The following is a 19,955-nucleotide window of genomic DNA, read 5'->3' on the forward strand; positions in this document are numbered from 1 at the left end:
GTATTTTTGTCAACTTTGGAGGAATTTGCAGGCAGTTTGAGCTCATGAAATCCTTCCTTAATATCAGAATCCTCATTGGAAAACCTTCAGATTGGAGTGCAAATTACCACATTTGCAATTCTTGAAAGCAACCATGTCTTTTCTCAGAGTTTCTCTGCTCTCTAATGCTGCCACCTGATCCCAGGACAAAATGTGGCTACTTTAATAAGCTTCATAGAGGTATGCCCTTTGTGTGCCTGCATGCTTTAATGTACGTTGTGGATTTGAATCTGGTAATCTCAGGATATTTATTGCTACCCTAATACTACTTATCAAGAAGAAGAGGCAAATGAGAACTTCTGACCAACTAGAAAGGAGCCTGTTTTAGTACTGAATATGAAAAGTTGGCAAAGAGCTGATTTCCCTCTCCACAAGAAATTCTCTAGAATCTGATGAAAATGAGAATCTACTAATTATATAAGATTCAATAATCAACTAATTTTCTCTCTGAGTATTCCTAATCTCCATATAAATCAGGTAAACTTTGGGTCAATAATTTTGGGTCCAGCACTCAGAAGTGGTATGGGTGCATACATGTACATGCGTAATAAAAGACAGAGTCAAGCATGAAAATTGCAAGCCCAGCTGGGACCTTGTACTGCAAAAGTGTTATGGCTATTTGTTTTCCTTCAGTAATAAAAATAAAGGCATTCTAATATGGTTCTTCAGTGTTGTCTATTGTTATTTAAACTGATACACTGGGGAAAATACTCATTCCAAAATCATAATTTAGCCAACACTAATGGGAAGATAATTTATGAAATGCATACATTTCAAGCATGTAAATTCTCATTGGATATTCGAATGATTTTTGATACATTGTTATCATCACCACCACCACCACCATCCCGAAATGAGTGGGAAAGGAAGCACCGAAGCCATGTTGTGAATTAAATACTTCCCCCCTCCCTAGTAGGTTTCAAGCAGGCAGGTGTTGAAACTGTGCTCTAGGCCACAGACTGATTTCCCCAGATACAAGAGTTGAATGCTTTGCTCAGACGGTTGTCTGACTGGTCTTAATGCAACCCAGAGTCACTCCTCCTCCTTCCTCTCCCCCTCCCAACTCTCCTCATGGGGGAAAACAAAGCAAATGCAGGAAACATCTGGAGGCTAACTCTGACTGAATGGAACATGCCACTCGAAAGAAAGCCTCTTCAGCTGGTTTCTCTCTCTTTCTGCACCAGCTGCTTAAAAATACAAGCTGAATCATTCATCAGTGCCCCACTCCAGGGCCATGAAATGTTTGCCTCTGATATGATTACCAGCTCAGACATGCTTTCCAGAACTCTAATGCTCTCTCTTATGGGAATGATAGCATGCCAAACACATGCAGCTGTAGTCAAAACAGTTGGTTTGGCATTACCAGGCTCCCCCAAACTGAAATTCAGTAATAACTGAATATGCACATAAGTGATCGAAAATATGGAGGTGAAATTATTTCTACAATGGTCTGATTCTCCGTTTTAATTAACTAGAATCCAAAGCTCTATTCAGAGATTCAAATGTAATGCTATTGTGGTACATAAATAGAGTTATACCTCTTTGGTACAGAGTTGAAATACCCGCACAGCCAAAACCAACAAATCCTACATATAAAGGTTCTGTCCATGCAAAACTTTACAATGGATACATGTATAACAGTCAATAGGCTGGGTATATATGATATTGGGCCCATTGGCCCTGCTGCAGGCCCATCTGTGCATTAATACAACCCCAAATTCACAAACAAAACTATGGTGAACGTGGGATATTTCCTCTACCCTACCATCTGTTGACAAAATACCTAGCATTCCATAGAAATATATATTAAAAATATGATAGGATGGCCCATCTATTTATTATTTCTGAATCAAAAGAATTTCATACATATCTTAATCATGAAGGTTTTTTCATTGAAAAGTCTGCTTAACCACAGATTGACGTGAACCTTGAGAAGTATAAACAATATAACACAGACAATCATTGATATCTACAGAAAGGCAGGGAATGAAATGTAGACATTGTTTCACAAACTCCTATCTGTGTCACTCATACAACATTGCAATATAAATAGAACCTATTCTCCAAAACTCTTGAAGGACAGGACAAGAAGCAACAGATGGAAACGTCTGAAGGAGAGATCCAAGAAATTAAAAAAAAAAAATTCCTGACAGTGAGAACAATTAATCAGTGGAACCGCTTGCCTTCAGAAGTTGTAGGTGCTCCATCCCTGGAGGTTTTTAAGAGATTGGACAGCAATTAGTCTGAAATGGTACAAGGTCTCCTGTTTGAGCCAGAGATTGGACTAGAAGACTGCCAAGGTCCCTTCCAAGTCCTATTCTATTCTGTTCCATTCCACTCCACTCCATTCCACTCTATACTATAATGTAATACTCTATATATACGTGTTTTCTTAAGTTTTCGCGGGTACTTACATGTATGGTATTCAGCTTTGTTCGGGTATTTTCCCACGTCATTATAGTTGTGCTTTTAAAGTTGTAGCAACGTTTCGGCAGAATCTCATCTGCCATCATCAGGCTTCTGTGAGTCATCAGACTCACAGCCGAACACAATACAGAAACCTGACGATGGCAGATGAGATTCTGCCGAAACGTTGCTACAACTTTAAAAGCGCAACTATAATGACATGAGAAAATACCTGAACAAAGCTGAATACCATACATGTAAGTACCCGCGAAAACTTAAGAAAAATAATAATATATATATATATGGTATTCAGCTTTTATATATATATATATTCACTCTATATACTATAATAGATTTAAGGAGCTTTCTAATGAGTAACCATGTTGGTCTCTTGAAGCAACCAGAAAAAATATTTTGCATCTTAAAATTTAAAGCAGTAGTTGTAACATAAACTTGTGAGGATTACAGCCCACTAGTAAATATTTAAGGACATAAGTTTATTTGCAGATTTAAGAAGGGGCATTATAACCAGTCTACACGCTTACTGTTATGATCATTAACTCTCAAATAAAAATCCTCTGGGGAAGCTCCCATACATAGATTAAATTCACATACTGCATTCAATCATGCTTGTCGCAACCAAGGTTTGTTAAATAATCCATAAGATTAGCTAATACACAATACATCAATCTTTGACAGAGCATAAACCGTTCTAAGCTAGAGTAAACAAACTATATCTTATAAAGTGAATTTTCACACTTATTTTAAATAATAGAACATATGACTGTCAGTAGCTTGTGAATTTTACAGATTTGCTTGAAGAAATTATTTGTTCCATCATGAGAATTTGCCTGTAAATTTCATCCAATCTAAAGAAAACAAGAATAGGAAAAAGAAAAAAAGAAATAGCTGGCTTTTCATTTTCCTGTGGACCATGTTTTCCTAACTATTTCAGGTATTCAGACTGGACTACCTCCAGGATGACCAAAATCAGGTAAAGGATTAGGATTTGCTGAGATATATTCTATGGAATACATAGCTCTAGTTGATTTCCAGGTAAAGCAAACCTACACCTGTATTTTTCATTTCCATTGAAAACAAGGCTGAAAATCATTCTGCATGTGACAAAATAAGAGAAATCTTCATTTCTACAAATAAAGACAACCACTTTAACCTACATTTTATTAAAATACCAAAATCATGACTGAAAATGGGTTTGAAAGTATTCTCTTATTAACAGGGCCATTATTATTTCTCTCAAATCCCTTTGCATACAGTTTCACTGTTTGATTAGTAAGAGCTGATAATAAGGACCTACAGATGCTGCTGTACAAGTACACTGGTCAGAAATTGTCAGTCATGACTTGTTCCACCCAACCACGTCCCATTTTACTCCTCCTTTCTTGACTCATCTGGGATTTCTGCTACTTACAGATTATGTGGGTGTCTTTACAAAACTAGGCACCACCCTGTATAATTTAAACTTTGAAGAGTATTTTTGTTAGGGCCATTTTCTCTCTATCCCACAGATATAAATTCAAACATATATAATCTGTGGTGTAATAGTGTTATATGGATGGAGGAATTTCCTGGAATAGATAAGGATGTGAAAGTTGCATGCATCTATATTATTTGTGAACTTAAAAGACTATAAAGCATCTCACTAGAATGATTCTGGCCCCAGAATTTATTCATTCAGTCCATGTCACATGTTGAAAGACTACGTGAGGGACAAGCTGTTGTACTGCACAGCCTTGTCCTCCTTGCCCCAATGAGTCATGCGCTGGCAACCTTCCCAGTGGCTATTTGAACAGCCTTTCATAAAGAATTGCCACTATGCATACAGTATCGGGGCAAACATGTCCACCCCTACATTGGAGGAATAAGGGGAGGAACCACTCTTATCATCAATTGACACAAAATGAGGGGGAGGGTTTCCCTGTTGTGTATATTAATAATTTCTCACACTCCCCGAGCAGTTTCCTAAAATAAGTAATTACTCTGTGATGTATCTTTCACCCCACTCGTTATCTGCTGGCATGATGTTTCATCAAAAACGGTGAATCCTTGTATCTCATAGGATTGAACAATATATTGGAGAGGAAGAAAAATGGAATAAGGGAGTAAAGAAAAACTAAAAAGTTGACTCATAATGTTGACAATTGCATATTGCTCTAAATTCTAGAATGTAAGCATTCTTACTTTTGGGACTATTAAGTTATTATGGAGTCTTCCAGAATACAAGCACAGATTAAGAAGGTTAGGTTTAGGATTTTAGGAGTTAGGAATGTGGAATTTGTTGTTGCTTTCATTGTTCATTTCCATAAAGCAGTTCTTCAAATAGACGTTTATGTGTGCGTATCTTCTTCCAAGAAACTCACACGTGTGTTGTATATCATTTACCATGCTTTATGAATGCCTTTTGGTAATAGAAATGTTTATCTGTGTATCACCTGTGTATCACAGGTGGAAAAATAGGTCAGCCATCAAAATTATTGAATCAAGTAGAAATTGAATTGGGCATCTGATCTACAGCTTAATTGAATTTTAAACTGCTTGCCTGGCATAGAATAATACAAAAGAGCCCCAGAAGACAGCTCAGCATATGAAGCCATTAATTTCCTCACATAGATGGGGACAGAGATACAAGATGCAGCCTATACCTTATTAAGTCAACTGGAAACTCCTCCTGAATTACTGGCTTTATTCACATAAATTATCTCCAAGTACATATCAGAAGTAGACAACTCATGACCTCTTGGATCATCTCATCAGACATATTTTCTTACCTATAACTCATGTACCCAACCCGCGGAGCACCTCTCACATACACCTTCACCCCTTGTACACTCTCCCCAACTCACATGCCTCTGGTACACCCCCTTGCACCATCCCCAACCATGAAGTGCCTCTTGTACACCCACATGGACCAGTGGTGGAATTCATTTTTTTTTTTACTACCAGCTCTGTGAATGTGGCTTGGTGGGCGTGGCAGGGGAAGGATACTGTAAAATCTCCAGTCAGAGATGGTATTTCCACTCAAAATTTCCACTGCTGTTTCTCCAGAACTGGTCAGAACCTGCTGAATACCACCTCTGGACCTTATCTGAACAACATGCTGCTGTGCATCCATTGTGCGCCCATTACACCCTCATGCACCTCCCTGACCCACATGGTACCTATTCCACACTCCTTTGCACTTCCATGTACCATCTCTGATCCATGCAGGGCCTTGAGCACCCCTGAGCACCCTCACTGATCAACACGGCACTTCTCTCACACCCCTGAACATCCCTAATACCATTCCATATCTGGTAGCAGCTACTTACTGCTTGCCAGCCTAGGACTTTCTACTCCTTGCTGATTGTGGAAAGCTGGCAGGTAGTTGGAAATGATCATGTGACCACAGCTGAACACAGCAATGCAGCAGCATTGAAGCGGCCACAACTTTGCCAAATTTTAATCACACGTGTGTAATGGGACTCATATTTTGCACACATTTTGTAAATTAGCCCAATTAAGGGACTTGCTTTTTTCTTGTTCTATAACGTACTGTTTCATCCATTGGAAGGTTGCAATCAGACAAGACATAAGAGTTTTAGCAGTAGATAAATACTATCTATGATGGACTTTAGACTCAGCCATAGTGTAGAAAAAAGAGCTGGACATAAAGCATTTGTCAATTTGGGATACTCAGCTATATAGGACACTGTTTTCATCAATTCAGGATAGGAGTTTAAGGTACTCAAATAGCAATAACATTTTGCAGACCAAAACCCCCTTAACATTGCTAATGGAACTTCAAAGGTTCATCTATCAATAAGAATCATGTACAAGTATCACAAATGTTGATACAGCAGAATGTTACTAAATTGTGAAAATCGTGTTAAATGCTGTGTAAAAACTACTGTATGAGCTTAAAACTGCAATTTTAATAGCCTTGTTCACTAGTGACTCCAGATAAATCATGGTGAATCATTCTGTCAACTGAGATTGTTCACCCAAACACAGCTTTTATATCAGGTGGAAGTTCTTGAATCTAACTCAATTTTAATAAAGCTTTGACATCTACAGGACTATTAGTAATCAGCCATTATTAAAGAAAGTCCTATTTCAAAAGTGTGTAAAGATACTTAAGTCATCCAGGTCATGGTTGTCCCAAAGGTGCTTTTTCAGGAGGCAACTAGACTTTCTTGTTTTGTTTTTTCTTTTTTCTTTGAAGACGTTTCGCTTCTCATCCAAGAATCTCATTCTTTGAAGAAAAAACAAGAAAGTCCAGTTGCCTCCTGAAAAAGCACCTTTGGGATCCTATTTAAGTTATTTATTTAAGTTAAGGAGAAGGACTGAAACTAGAATTGTTGAAAAGTTAACCTATTTTTGAGTATCTTATTCTAAACTCTTGAATATGAGCATTTCAAACAAGCAATGATAAACCTGTAAATGAATATAAATACATTATGTACTTCATTTATTTCAGGATTATTTTCCCCAAAGTTGTGCTTCAATGAGAGATGCAAATTATGTGCTCTGTTGTGAAGCTTCAGTGGCATGATTATAAACTGCCACCCAAAAACGTATTATTGTGCAGGGCTAAAATAAATCAGTACAATAATGTAATTGGATCTTCTGAAAGCAAAGTTTGTTTGAATAAATTAATGCATATTATTATGTTGCAAACATATATATTTGCATGTTTTCTTCATAATGATTTACCAATCATTTATCACAATCCCGCCTAAACTTTGCACAGATATTACTGCAATGGTCACTTTATGTAGCCTCTTCAGTATGATTACTATGATATCTAAAAGATAGATAGGGCTTCTGCATGAAGAACCTTCACTGTTGAATTAGCAATGGCTCAACCTGTAGCCTAAGACTAGTTATGTTGTAAAGACTATGGGTAAGCTGCTTTGGCATGGTGGTTAAAATGTTGGACCGATGCCATACCAGGAGATCTCATTTCATCTTAACCATAAAAATGCACGTTGATGTGTTTAACTAGTCACATTCTTTTAGCTAGAACTACTCACAGGATTGTTGTGGGGGAGAAATGGAAGAAGAAAATATTATGCATGCCATATTGAACCAAAAAGGAGGATACAATTCTAGTACATAATCAAATTGAGTTTCCCCTGGACTTGAAAGCATATGTTTGAAAGCAGCAGTGGTAAATGGAGAAGAATATTTATTTCCAAAATACTAGATTCAACTCTGTAATAAAAGTACAAATATCAATTATTTTATTTTCATGCTTGTCTTTGGCAGTCGTAATCTTGTATCAAGCACTGTAGTAAGTCTTACAGGCCAGATATGATGTTTTATTTTTATGTGCTAGATCCTATTAATCTGCAGAAAAGGATGCATTATATATTGGCTGAAACAAATTTATTAATATGTAAATGGAAACCTACTGAAAATTGTGTTTTAAGGTAAATGATGGCAAATTTATATCCCATGGATTTTAACAGGTCTTATTTAAAGTATGAATTCAGATAAAAATGAAGAATCTCATTAAAATATAGGAAAATACTTTAAGTTCTTTTGATCATTGGTAAAGTAAATTTTACTTTAGTCATATTTAACCTTTTTTATCTCTTTTGTTTATATATGTACATGTATTTTATCAGTTCTGTCTCTATCCATCATTTTAAATGTATATTTTACAGTTGTTACAGCTTATGGGTTAAACTAACAAAGGTCTACTCCAAAGGTCAAAGTTACTACTACTCCTCTATTCTTAGAATGCTATTCCTAAAGAATAGTTCTCTAAGGCTTTCCTTAACTAGTTATTGTGAAATTGTACAGTCTTGGCAAGAAAATCAACGTAATGATGGAAAAAATAGAATTACAGTAGACATCCAGCTGTTATTTCCATGACAACTGATGAAAGGAATGTGGGTAGTATGTTTTTTTAAGTTTCTTTTCTACTTCCAAACTATCCAAATACAACCTTGGCTTTTCCATCTATATGTAGATAAATATTTATATATAAAAGGTGAAAACAAAGGTAAGAGCAGGTGAGAACCAAATACGAGCCTCTAAGCAATTATTTAAGATTTTAACTGGAAACAGTAATAGCACACATATAATATGTTTGTAGATAAAGTATATATATATATAAAACAATCATTGTATATAAAAGATCATGTCTAAGGCAATTTTCGGTGCTTATTTTTGGGAAGTGCCACTATCTACTTCCACTGTTTTGCATGTGGGTAGTCCTACAGGACTGTCTACTAACTTACTGGCATCACCACAACTATGTCATTAGCTTTTCTTTCTATCAGGGACTTGCAGATCTTCTGCAGTCCTAACAGAATACTATCAGCCAATCTTATCATCCAACATATTTTTGTCTAGTTAGCTGTTTACCAGCTACTTTTTCCCATCTCAAATGTTTATGCATGTGTACATGAAGTTAATTGCAATTGTCATAATCTACAAATGAATCTGGAGTTTGTGTTTGTTTTGTGTACATTGAAAACAGGTTTTTATTCAGACTTCATTCACACACTTTAAGCTATGATGTTTTAAACATGGTTAAAGTCAATGTCAGTGTTGTATACAAGCAAAATAATTTTGGGATGGGGTCAACTCCTGATTTGTACTCTTTTTGTTTTAGCTCCTGTTGCCTTGTACTTCTCTATATTTAGTGTACCGGAAAGGACAAAAAAGCAAACCAGGAATGTGGTAGGAAATAAAAAAACTTCCACTCACACATCATGCTATGCCACATCATGCTATGATCAGTAAGTGAAATAAAAATGTTAAATTGTGGAATGGTGTCCTAAAAGGAAATGAAGTAATCTTAGAATAAATGTGATAGATGCACCAAATACATTTCTGAAAGTAATCTCATTTTTTGCTTCAAATTAACTGCAAAGAAATTCTAGGAGTCACATTTTGCACAGTTGCAAACAATTTGAAATCCAAGGCCAGTTATGTGTATTTCAACTATTCCCAAACAATTGTGTAGTAAATAGACATATGTCCTAAATACATACACATGCTTTAAAAACTTTCAGGAATACTCCTACAGTGCTTGGGACATTAACTGAGGACCACAAAATGTCACAAACTTCCATCAAAGCCAAAGAGAAAGATGGCCTTAATTTGCACAATACTCCAATCCTTTGCTTTCTCAACACCCAGTAAACAAGGGCCAGCACTTGAGTTAGCCAATTTCATTTCCACTGGTCTCTACAGAAATTGAGGTAAAGTGAAACCTCAGACTGAGGTAAAGACAAACACACAAAACCCTATCAAAGAGCCGGAATTTGCTAGTTTGTAGAAGGTAGGATTTTGTGCTTTCCTTTTTTATTTCTGAGTCTAAGAAAGAAAAGTAATGCTTTGTCTCTTCTTGCTTCCACATAGAGAGAGTTGCTTTCCCGTCGTAATGTTATTCTGTAGGAACCGAGCAAGTAGGACCTCATTTTACAAAGAATGAGCCAATCCCTTTAATCTTTCCAACAATGTATTTAAATTGCTACATTTTTATTAAAGTATCAAAAGTGTACATTTCTCAATATATCTGTACATTTTGCATATAAAAACACCATTGTACAACAAACATCCCTCCCCCACACAATAGCTTACAAATGTGGTATTATTTTCACCAGTTATGAAACTAGGTCCCACTCAACAGGCCAGCTCAAGTTTTGCAAACATCTTTGAAGAGAGGCAGAAAAGACACACACACTCACAACCCATAGGCAGCTTCTAGTACACAGTTCTTCAGCACTGGTTGCATCAGACTTAGAATCCGAAGGCAACAAAGAGCACACATCAATTCACAGCTTTTACATGCACAAGTTACACAACAGACCGTGTCCAAATTTGGTTGTCTTAATGTGAAAAAACAAAACAAAACCTTAATACTAGATTCAATGCCAAGTGTAACAGCATGATATTTAGTAACCTTCTGTTTCTCTATCAATTCTTCAAGGATAGTGGGAAAGAAAAACAAAAGAGATGGAATAACAATTTGGTTTTTACAGAACACTTCTGTGGTAATGAAGGACTAAGGGGAACCATCAGTATACCTCTAATCAGAGTTGCTTTGAGCACACCAACACAATTACTGGCATTTGGGAAATTCTAAACAGAGGCAAGGAGCACAGCAAAACAAACATTTGTTTCAAGCTATCTTACACTTCCCACTCCTATTGAGTTTTACAATATTAGAGAAGGAACAAGGCTCTTAGGCAGACTTTGAACAACAGCAACTTGTCTTGTGAGGGAAAAGCTACAGTGCAGAAAACGTTCCCCCCTTGTGCCACCAAATATTGCACAAGTCTGCTAACGGAGTGGCAGCACTATTATTATTTTCTTTTTTAGCTCTTAGGGGACTTTAGTGCTTTACAAGCTTTGTAATAACTGAACCTAAGCTCTGGCCTACATACAAGAGCTTTACATAATAAATTGGAAGAAATCAAAAGGACAGTTGTAGCGGCTAATACTTCAATGTTGGAAAATTGGGGGTACAACTAAGTGTCTCTATGCAAGCCATTGAAATGAACCACAATTTCACAAGGTGACTAACCATGTCCCTTGCAAAACTTTCCATTCATCTCAATAGGAGTTGCTCTGGAAGAGAACACCTTAGCAAATTCATGCCTTTTCAAAAAAATTGTATTTTTTTTAGAAAAAGCAAAAACCTTCACACCCCATAAAAGATATGCCACAGTAGATTTTAGAATGCCTACTCTGACCTCTGACTATTTAAGGACATTTTAGGAATTATTTGAGCAGTTTTCAGGAGAAAAATAGTCATTTTGCAAATAGGAAATAACTCTTCGTCTGAGTGCCCAAATTTTTGGATCCTTATTGCACAGTATCTGATAACTCAATTCAAACAAACCAGGGAAAAGCTCTGGAGAAGTAAATGAAGAAAAACCAAGCCAATTATATGCTCTGAAGATTTTTAAAAAATTAAGTGCCCTGGTTTTGTAATTACTTCTCCACAATTATTGGCAGCATTGTCAGGAATTTTACAAGATTGTATTAAAGGCAGTAGAATAGACAAAACTGCAGTGAAAACATGCTTTCAGTAGATATAGTTCATAGTGACCTGGCCATTTGCACTTTTGTTGACAGGAGTGAACTGTTAAGAGTAACCAGCCAGCCAGTTACACAGATCACATCCTAGAACCTTTATCAACAAAATTCTATATACAGAAACTACACGTTCAGGCACCAATAGGAATTTTTCATGAGCATGAAATTTAGGATCAAGTGCAGAAAGAAATTGGGTTTTTGTGCAAAATTATGGGCAGATATTTAGCAACCCATCATCCATTGGACAAAAAAGAAAGTTACTGTTGTGATTGGGTATCTAAATAAAATGTCGATGCCATAAAGACAAAACTGTTGCTGAAAATTGGAACATGATATAAAGCTGGTGATGTAGTGGCTTGTCAGTATAAGCAAATGAAAAGAAACATTTTATGGGAAAAAAGCGCCATGACTAGAATGAAGTCATACCATTGTGAGCCACATGCACAGTTCTGCACTTACTCCTGACCTGTAGATTCACAGTTGTAGTAGCATTTACCCCATCGTTTGTCACTGTTTAAAAGTGGTAAGCCCTGCCCAGCCCCTGTACTTTTATTTTTAACCCTGCGTTTCCCAAACAGGCAGGTCAACATTCCAGAATTGTCAATCCAATGCTAACTAGGTAGATATTGGCTTTTTTTTAATAAACTTGCAAGCCTGCAGACAGCTTTTAAAAGGCACCTTAGCACCACTCTACAAAAGAGTAGTACCTGCTACTGAATTTCAATTTGGATTTCCTTTTCTTAAAAAAAAATATAAATAGCTCTTCATTTTTTTAAAAAAATACATCCTCAAGTTGAGGTATACAGTAGCCCATGTCTTGGCAAAGTAAGGATAACAAGGAGTGCTTAGCTGGAAACGGTCATCATGTAGCTTTTGGAAGGGCTAGTGCGCCCCAGCATCATTTGATTTTTGCAGGTGAGCATCCCGTAGGAGCTCACAGGTGCCACCGATGCTTCATACAGAACACAGATGGATCCATCCTCCCCTATTCGGTAAGATACTTCATAAGGGTCTACCCAGAGTGTCAGCTCACTGGGCAAGAGCTGGTAGAGTTGATGAAGGCTGAGTCCAATCTGGCTAGCTGCTTTGCTGATGATAGGGTCCATTTTATGGTTGATACGGATACAGCGGTAGCCAGACCCTTTGAATGGTTTCTCAGGGAACCAGTGATGTTTGTAATGCTCTGCAAAGGAACAAGAAACATATCACAAAGGGTAAGAGATCAGTGGAGTTAATGGACAAACAAAAGATAGAATACTTTTTACACACAAAGAAACATTCAGCTAAAATTGGTGGCAGAATGCGTTTTTTAAAAAGTAGAGAGGTTCCCATCTTAAGTTTTGGGTCTGATCTAATCAAACTCTCATTTTCTTCAAGCAATATATTAAAGTTCTAGAATTAGAAAATCATAAGAATGGAAGGAATCTTAGAGTTCATCTGGTAGAATCCCTTTACAATGTCAGATGCAGTAGGGTATCTCTGATAGATGACCCAGCCTCTGATCTCCAGGTTCCTCTTTCTTTTAGAGAATGACAGCATAATGAACAGTTAAATTATTGGTTGAGGGGGGGAAAGTCATTTCCAATAAGAACTGTAAAATAATCCCCACACAGAGAACAAATAAAACCAATTTATCTAAAACATGGCGATAGCCTTTCAAACTCAAACAAAAAATCCAACGGGGGGGTGGAATCCAAAAGGTTTAAACTAAATGCATTATCCATAACATTTCAGTAATTACTGAAATCTTCTTAGCAGACAATGCAATTAGTATGCTATTAGTATTAGAAATTCAGAGCAACCTCCTCTGCATTTCAAGTACTGTATATAGCTCTATCCCATAATAAATGTGATTATGCCTTTCTGAGTATATTTTATACTTAATAATACACTAGTGTAACCAGATGAAGAGAGCTCTGTAACTTGAAACTATTTGCAGTCTTAAGTAGCATGCCTGAAATTCTGCACTTTTCCCCTGACATGGAAGTAAGGCCTACTGAACAGAATTGTGCTTTTAAAGGGACTGTGGGATGAGCCCTTCAGCTATGATTTTTAAGATTAGAGCAGTAATACCCAATCATTCCATTCTTCTCCTATGTATTCAAATATATTTCCCCCTTTTGTTTTGCTGAGTCTGATGTCTCGGCAAAGCCGCTACCCAATGGACTATGAAAGCTAGTTTCCTTGTTCTATCTCGTTTGATCTAGTAAAGTCTAGTTTCCTTGGTCACCAGAACAAAGGACCTTTTTTTTTTCAGTCTAATTTGGGACACACATTTTTAATCCCAGGGCTGCAGTGCAATGTGGCACCTCTAGAAGCACTGGATTATAGCTCTTATTCTCATAATATTGGGAAAAGACAGATTGTTAAAAGCAGATTATAGTTGCAGGGTGGAGGAATAATTTGTCACTAATCTGGGCCACACATATGCTTGCTATCCAGGAGTAGTTATTACAGGAAAACATATTTTAAAGAATGCATTGCTTTAAAAAAAATCCCAATTAAAGGACATATTAAAAATAAAGGGCAGGCATATTGAATGCTGAAAATGAGTATTTTGCGTGACAGGAGGAAATTCACAGACGAGACTAATTAAACTAAATGGTAAGAAAGGGAAGAAGAAAAAAGAAAAAAACGGTCCCACTTTTTTTTAAGGGACAGAAAAGTTAAGCTTGATTCCCCAGATTTGGCCAAAGATCCCTAGGATACACTTCAAGGAGGCGCCGTTTCTCACCTGTAAGTGCCTCTTCAAGAGCCTCACTGAAAACCTGAAGTTGCTGTTCACTAACGCAGCCGCGGGTGCGGAATAAGCTGGACACAAAGCCTACGGCGGCGGCGATCTCCAATACCATATCCGCCCGGCTGTTGTTAACGTAGCTTCCATTCCAGCGCTGGCCTTGGCTCATGTCTGGCTTCGTATAAAGTTAGCTCGGTGCCCTAAAGCTCCCGCGCTGCTTAGAGAAAGGGCACAAACACGGAAACGACGAAGTAATTGGCCGGTCCGGCAGTTCGTGGCTGACCCGCCTGCGGTAAAAGCAACTGCTTAACGATGGGTTTTGAGAAGGCTTCTCTCACGTCCGCCACCCGCCTTCTATTTGACATGCCCCTACTACAAACAGGACTCTTAATAATCTTGGAAAGTGCAGCCGTCACTAGATGGCTCGCTTCTGATTGGCTGAGCTTTCCTTGATATGCTAATGTTGGTGACCTCAGCAGGGTGGAAGTAGTGACGCGAGTACTGGGAAAGTCACGCCTTGAGAACATGGTCAAAGCAGCTGGAGGGGGGAAAGGGAAGGGGAAAGCGCCTGGTTTGGGGCTATTAATAGGGCTTTGCCTGGCAGGAGAGAAATTGTGTCTTGGTTTAATAGTTCGACAAATAATTACTGCAGCTACTTACCGGTATTATCAAAAGGCCACGGGGAAATCGGGACTTTGTCAATGGTTCCGAATTCCCAACTGAAATACATTAAAGGTATATGTCTGTCTGTTCACCCATTTTACAAAGACTCGTTTCTTTGTAAAATAAAATGGGATGGACCTCATAGCACTTGTGCTGGGATACAGCAATATAGTCTGCTCCTGTGTTTGTTGTGATAGGTTCAGGCTACTGCCACCCAAGAAATTATTCAGATACATGTGTGGGAATAAGGTTAGTTAGGCTGTTCTTTTTTAAAAGAATAAGTTGTCTGGGGAGATGCTTTTAATTTAAATTGCATTCATGCCTTTCTTTGGAACATTGCAGCATGAATTAAACTAGATGTGAATGACAAATAAGCAAGTTTGAATCTGTAAAAGATTGTACCAGTTGAAGCTGAGGTTACAATTGAATGGTATATGTTTAAAATTATACACTGGAAATGTTGCTTAGCTCAACAAGTTAAGAGCAGACACAAAATGTAATCCAGAATTTAAGTCAAAAAGTCCTGATCATAAACAGCTTTATGTTTTTGTTTGTTCCACTCAAGTTCTTCCCCCAACTCGAAGTATAAAGTTGCCTACTCTCATTATATAATAACACTATAATGGAAGATCCACTGAGAATAATGGCTAGAACATAGAAAATAGAATAATAGGGTTAAAGGGACCTTGGTGGTCTTCTAGTCTAACCCCTTATCAAACAGGAAACCCTACACCATTCTAGACAAATAGCTGTCCAGTCTCTTCTTGAAAACCTCCAGTGACTTAGCATCCACAACTTCTGGAAGGAAGTTGTTCCATTGATTAATTGTTCTCACTGTCAGGAAATTTCTCCTTAGTTCAAAATATTAAAAATCTGTCTTTAATAATCTTTCATCCCTTACTTCTTGTCTTACTCTCAGTTGCCTTTGGAGAATAGGTCAAACCTGTCTTCTCTGCAAATACCCCTTTCAAGTACTTGAAAGACTTAAATCGTCTCTAGTCCTTCTCTTTGTTAGAGTAGACATATTTAGTTCCCTCAATTGTTCATCATATGGTTTAATCACCATCCCCCTTATCATCTTTGTTGCTCTTCTCTGCACTCTTTCTAGGGTCTCAGCATCTTTTGTGGTGACCAGAACTAGACGCAGTATTCCAAATGTGATCTCATCATCTCATAAAGTAGTAGTATCACTTCATGTGATCATGTAACTATCCCTCTGTTGATGCTAGCAATGACCAGCAAGCTTCACAGATGTTTGGTCAATCTGGACATTAATCTTTTAACTCTTCCTCTCAAAAATGTTAATTCAACCAAAAGAATTCCAAATATTACATTCATGGATTGACATATCCCACTCCAATTAAGTGTTAGATATTTGTGTTAGACATTTGTTATTTGCACTTTCATACCTGTCCTGTCTTTCTTTGGTCTTGTCAAAATTTATTTTTTAAATCTATCCTATATATACAATTAGCATTTTGAATATTTGTCACAGACACTTTTTAAATAAAAGCTCAACAATTCTATCGATGCTAAATATTTTCAAATTGTGCTGTTCAAGAAAATATCTCCATCTTTTGCAAGTCAGGTTATATTTGTTTTATTAAGTCTGCTTTTGTTTTTATGAACACCCTTTGTCTATCAAGTCAAACTATAAATAGACACAATAACAAGCACAGACATGTATTGTGAAATCCTGAACAGCTTCTTCCACATTATCAAACAGGAACAGAATATGGAATACAGTGTCATTTCAGCTTTCTTATGATTCTGTCTCTTATCTTCATTTCTTTCTGGCCTATTTGCCACCTCATCCTAAAATTTATGAGAACGCAACTGTTTAGTCTTGAACAGACATCATGGAAACTTTCAATATTAGAAGTAACTGGATTTAGAAGTAAAAGTTTATATTTTTAGACCTCTGGGTGACAGTTTGACTGCTGGATTTGTACTGGTGCCATGCTAATAAAAAATTGGTATGGATTTAGTATATTTATTGCAATGGAAACAAGAGCAAAAGGAGGCAGCAAGATACTATGAACTATGTGGGAATTGCTCTTACCAGAAACTATGCAGAATGGCCACATATAAACTACAAAGGAAGTACAGATATACATGTCTCTTGAGGCCATTTTTAATTATTTTCTTTTTATTTCTTCCAACCCAATGAACTGTTGGAAATATATTATATACAGGGTGGGGGTTTGGGACTGTCCATTTGTTTGTCTTTTGGAAGAACAAGTCTCTGAAAACTGCACAGCAAGGAGCCAAGATTGCTGTAGGGAGAAAACACCAGCAAACGAAAGATTGAATTTAAAATGGGTCATATTGAGCCAGGAGTTGTGAAGGAAAAAATGAGGAAGCGCCATAATGAACCCTGCTAAAGTACACGTGTAGCAGTTCATCTGTCATAGAATCTAGCAAACAAATAATATTATTCGGAACAAGTAGTTTCAAAAGAGTTTTGGGTAATCTATTTCCATTTAAAGGAAATAAAAACACTTTGTGCATACAATAATGGTAACTGCAGATGAAAAAAAAAACACATACTAGTCACTTACAGATCATCCTCATTAAACAATAGTGCAAATGGAAAGCCCTAGTTTTCCTTCCTTTTTTCATCATCTGGATCACTGAATTGGAGGTATTAATCCTATTTTTCATGATAACTAGTTTTGTCTCTGTAGGCTTTGCAACAAATCAAAGCATTAAATTCATTTAATGGCTTTTTATTTTAAATCATAGCCCTCGCAGGAGGAGTTCTTGTAAGCAATTTCAATGAAGACACTGACAGTCATCAGTTGAGGCTCCTTTGTTATTTAGGTTACATTTCTACCAGCAATACCTGCAATTGGTCCCTGAGGTAATAGTATGAGTCACATATTATTACTGTAGTGTGAATTTACCCTAAAATGTTGCAACTGATTGGTTGAAGTTCCATAGCTTGTAATGTAATGCATAGATTCAATTTTTTAGCTTGTGCCACCAAAATTCTAATTCCATTGATGCAATTCTTAATGGCTCCTATATTTTCCTGCATATTTAGTAGCGGAATACTATACTTAAAACAAATTCTCACCTCAACTATTTTCTCAATATGTCTATAAAAGCCTTCTGCAGAACATTTTCAATTGATACAATATTACTCTATTCTCCTACGGGTTTTTTTCTTGTCTTTTATTTTACATACTACAAATGTATTGTTCCAAAAGCTGTAATGTGGGTCAAATTTTAGGCTGGCATAAAGACTCCCCCCTTTGCCAATAAAGTATTTCATACAACATTTTGAAGCTTTAAGATGAATAGATATAGAAAAGGGTCATAAACCAAAAGGAAAATGATACATATCAGAGACAAGTTAAAAGAAGAAAAAAAGAAGTCTAATTGGGGATAATTGCTTGTTTTCTGTTTTTATAAGTTTTATCTGTAAAAATGTGTCTTGTTTTCTAAAGGAGGAATTCTATCGCAAAATATGCTAACCCATATGTAGTAATGTGGGAGTAAATTCCAATAAATTCAAAGGCGCTTTTTTTTAAGGTGATAGATTTCCACAATGATGCTATTTACTGAAATGGTGAGGAATTCTGATATAAAGAGGAACACTTTTTTAATATAATTACTTTTAAAAATAACTAGTTTGTAGTTGGAAATTCTTGGATTAAACTGTGGTTTAAAATTTTCTTCCCTTTCCCCTCATCAACCATTATCCATTTTTCTTCCTTCCTTAAAAAATTAAAAATATCAGTTTACATCAACAAATCAAACTGGCTCTGAAACCAGTCCTATGTGGGGGAAGGGAGGATAGGACAGTCACTGAAACTGAGTTCATGCTTGTAATTGTGTATATGTTTATCAGCCAGACCAGGTTTAAGGCTGGCTTAACTGGAATCACTTATGAGCATCAAAAATATTATCTGATCTTCAAAACTGAGGTCAGAACATAATGACAATGAATCAAGTCACCAAGCTGCAGAAAATAGAAGTCAAACAATGGTTTTATATATATACATACATACATACATACATACATACATACATATGTATACCATACATACATATATACGTATGTATGGTATTCAGCTTTGTTCGGGTACTTTCCCACGTCATTATAGTTGTATAATTATATAGTTGTATATAAAAAACAGAGATTTTTTCACTCCCTGTGTATTCAGGCTTCATGGCCTAGAAGCTTTAAAAATAGATCAAATTCTTACCAGTTGTGTTTGTGTCTGTGTGTGTACTTATGTGTTGGTCACTGTCTTATCCAAATAGACAACTTACAAAATTTACAGAACAGATCTAGACATGTTTTAATGAATCTGTTTCTAGATAAGCATACATAGATCATAATCTTATATATAGGATCACAGTATGGCTGAGGGAAAGCAATACCATTTAACAAACTGAAGGAGCTCATCAAGGTGGATTGTTAGATTCCACATACTTGTAGTAAATGTTCTGGAGATTATCAAGAAGAAAAGATATTACTTGATGCATCAAATTAAATGTAGTATCAAACTCTTTGATACTACAGTTTAATAATTCTGGTTTGTAGTTTGCTAAAAAAAAATAATCATAGTATTGGTCATCCTATGGACTTTGAATAAGCCGAATAGGAAGACTATTGATCCTTTTGAACTTTGGTGTTGGTGTTGGAGAAGACTCCTGAAAATTCCATGGACAGCCAAGCAAAACAAAACAACAGATCATTAAACAAATCAACCCAGAGTTCTCACTTGAGGCACAAATGACCAGTCTCAAATTATCCTACTTAGACAAAGACACATTATGCACAGACTTATCCCTCTGGAAAAGCTCTTAATGCTGAAAAGGTGAAAAGAATGAGGATGACCAGCAGATGGGACTCAATTACAGTGGCAATGAATGCACCATAAAAGATATGAAAGGCCTAATTTTAAATATACTAACAGCAGCAAGAATTGTGTTCACACCGCAATGAAAAAATGAAGAGATCCCTACAGATGAAAATGTTATTAAAAAAATATTAGAATGTGCTGAGATGGATAGATTAACACTTAAAATAAAAGAC

At 36.6% G+C, this 19,955-nt stretch overlaps 1 protein-coding gene across 1 annotated transcript; it reads right to left on the reverse strand.

Moving 5' to 3' along the window:
* Positions 1-9,904: 9,904 nt before the first annotated feature.
* On the reverse strand, positions 9,905-14,643 carry BTG2 (BTG anti-proliferation factor 2). Its single transcript, XM_026715547.2, has 2 exons — positions 14,240-14,643; positions 9,905-12,688 (listed from the first exon to the last, which is right to left on the reverse strand). The coding sequence occupies exons 1-2, from the start codon at positions 14,409-14,411 to the stop codon at positions 12,351-12,353; spliced, it is 510 nt and encodes a 169-aa protein (XP_026571332.1). The 5' UTR covers positions 14,412-14,643; the 3' UTR covers positions 9,905-12,350.
* Between the last annotated feature and the right edge of the window lie 5,312 nt (positions 14,644-19,955).

The sequence above is a fragment of the Pseudonaja textilis genome, chromosome 3 (assembly GCF_049901715.1).
Source record: "Pseudonaja textilis isolate UNSWEBS1 chromosome 3, rPseTex1.2, whole genome shotgun sequence".
In the NCBI taxonomy this organism is placed as follows: domain Eukaryota; kingdom Metazoa; phylum Chordata; class Lepidosauria; order Squamata; family Elapidae; genus Pseudonaja; species Pseudonaja textilis.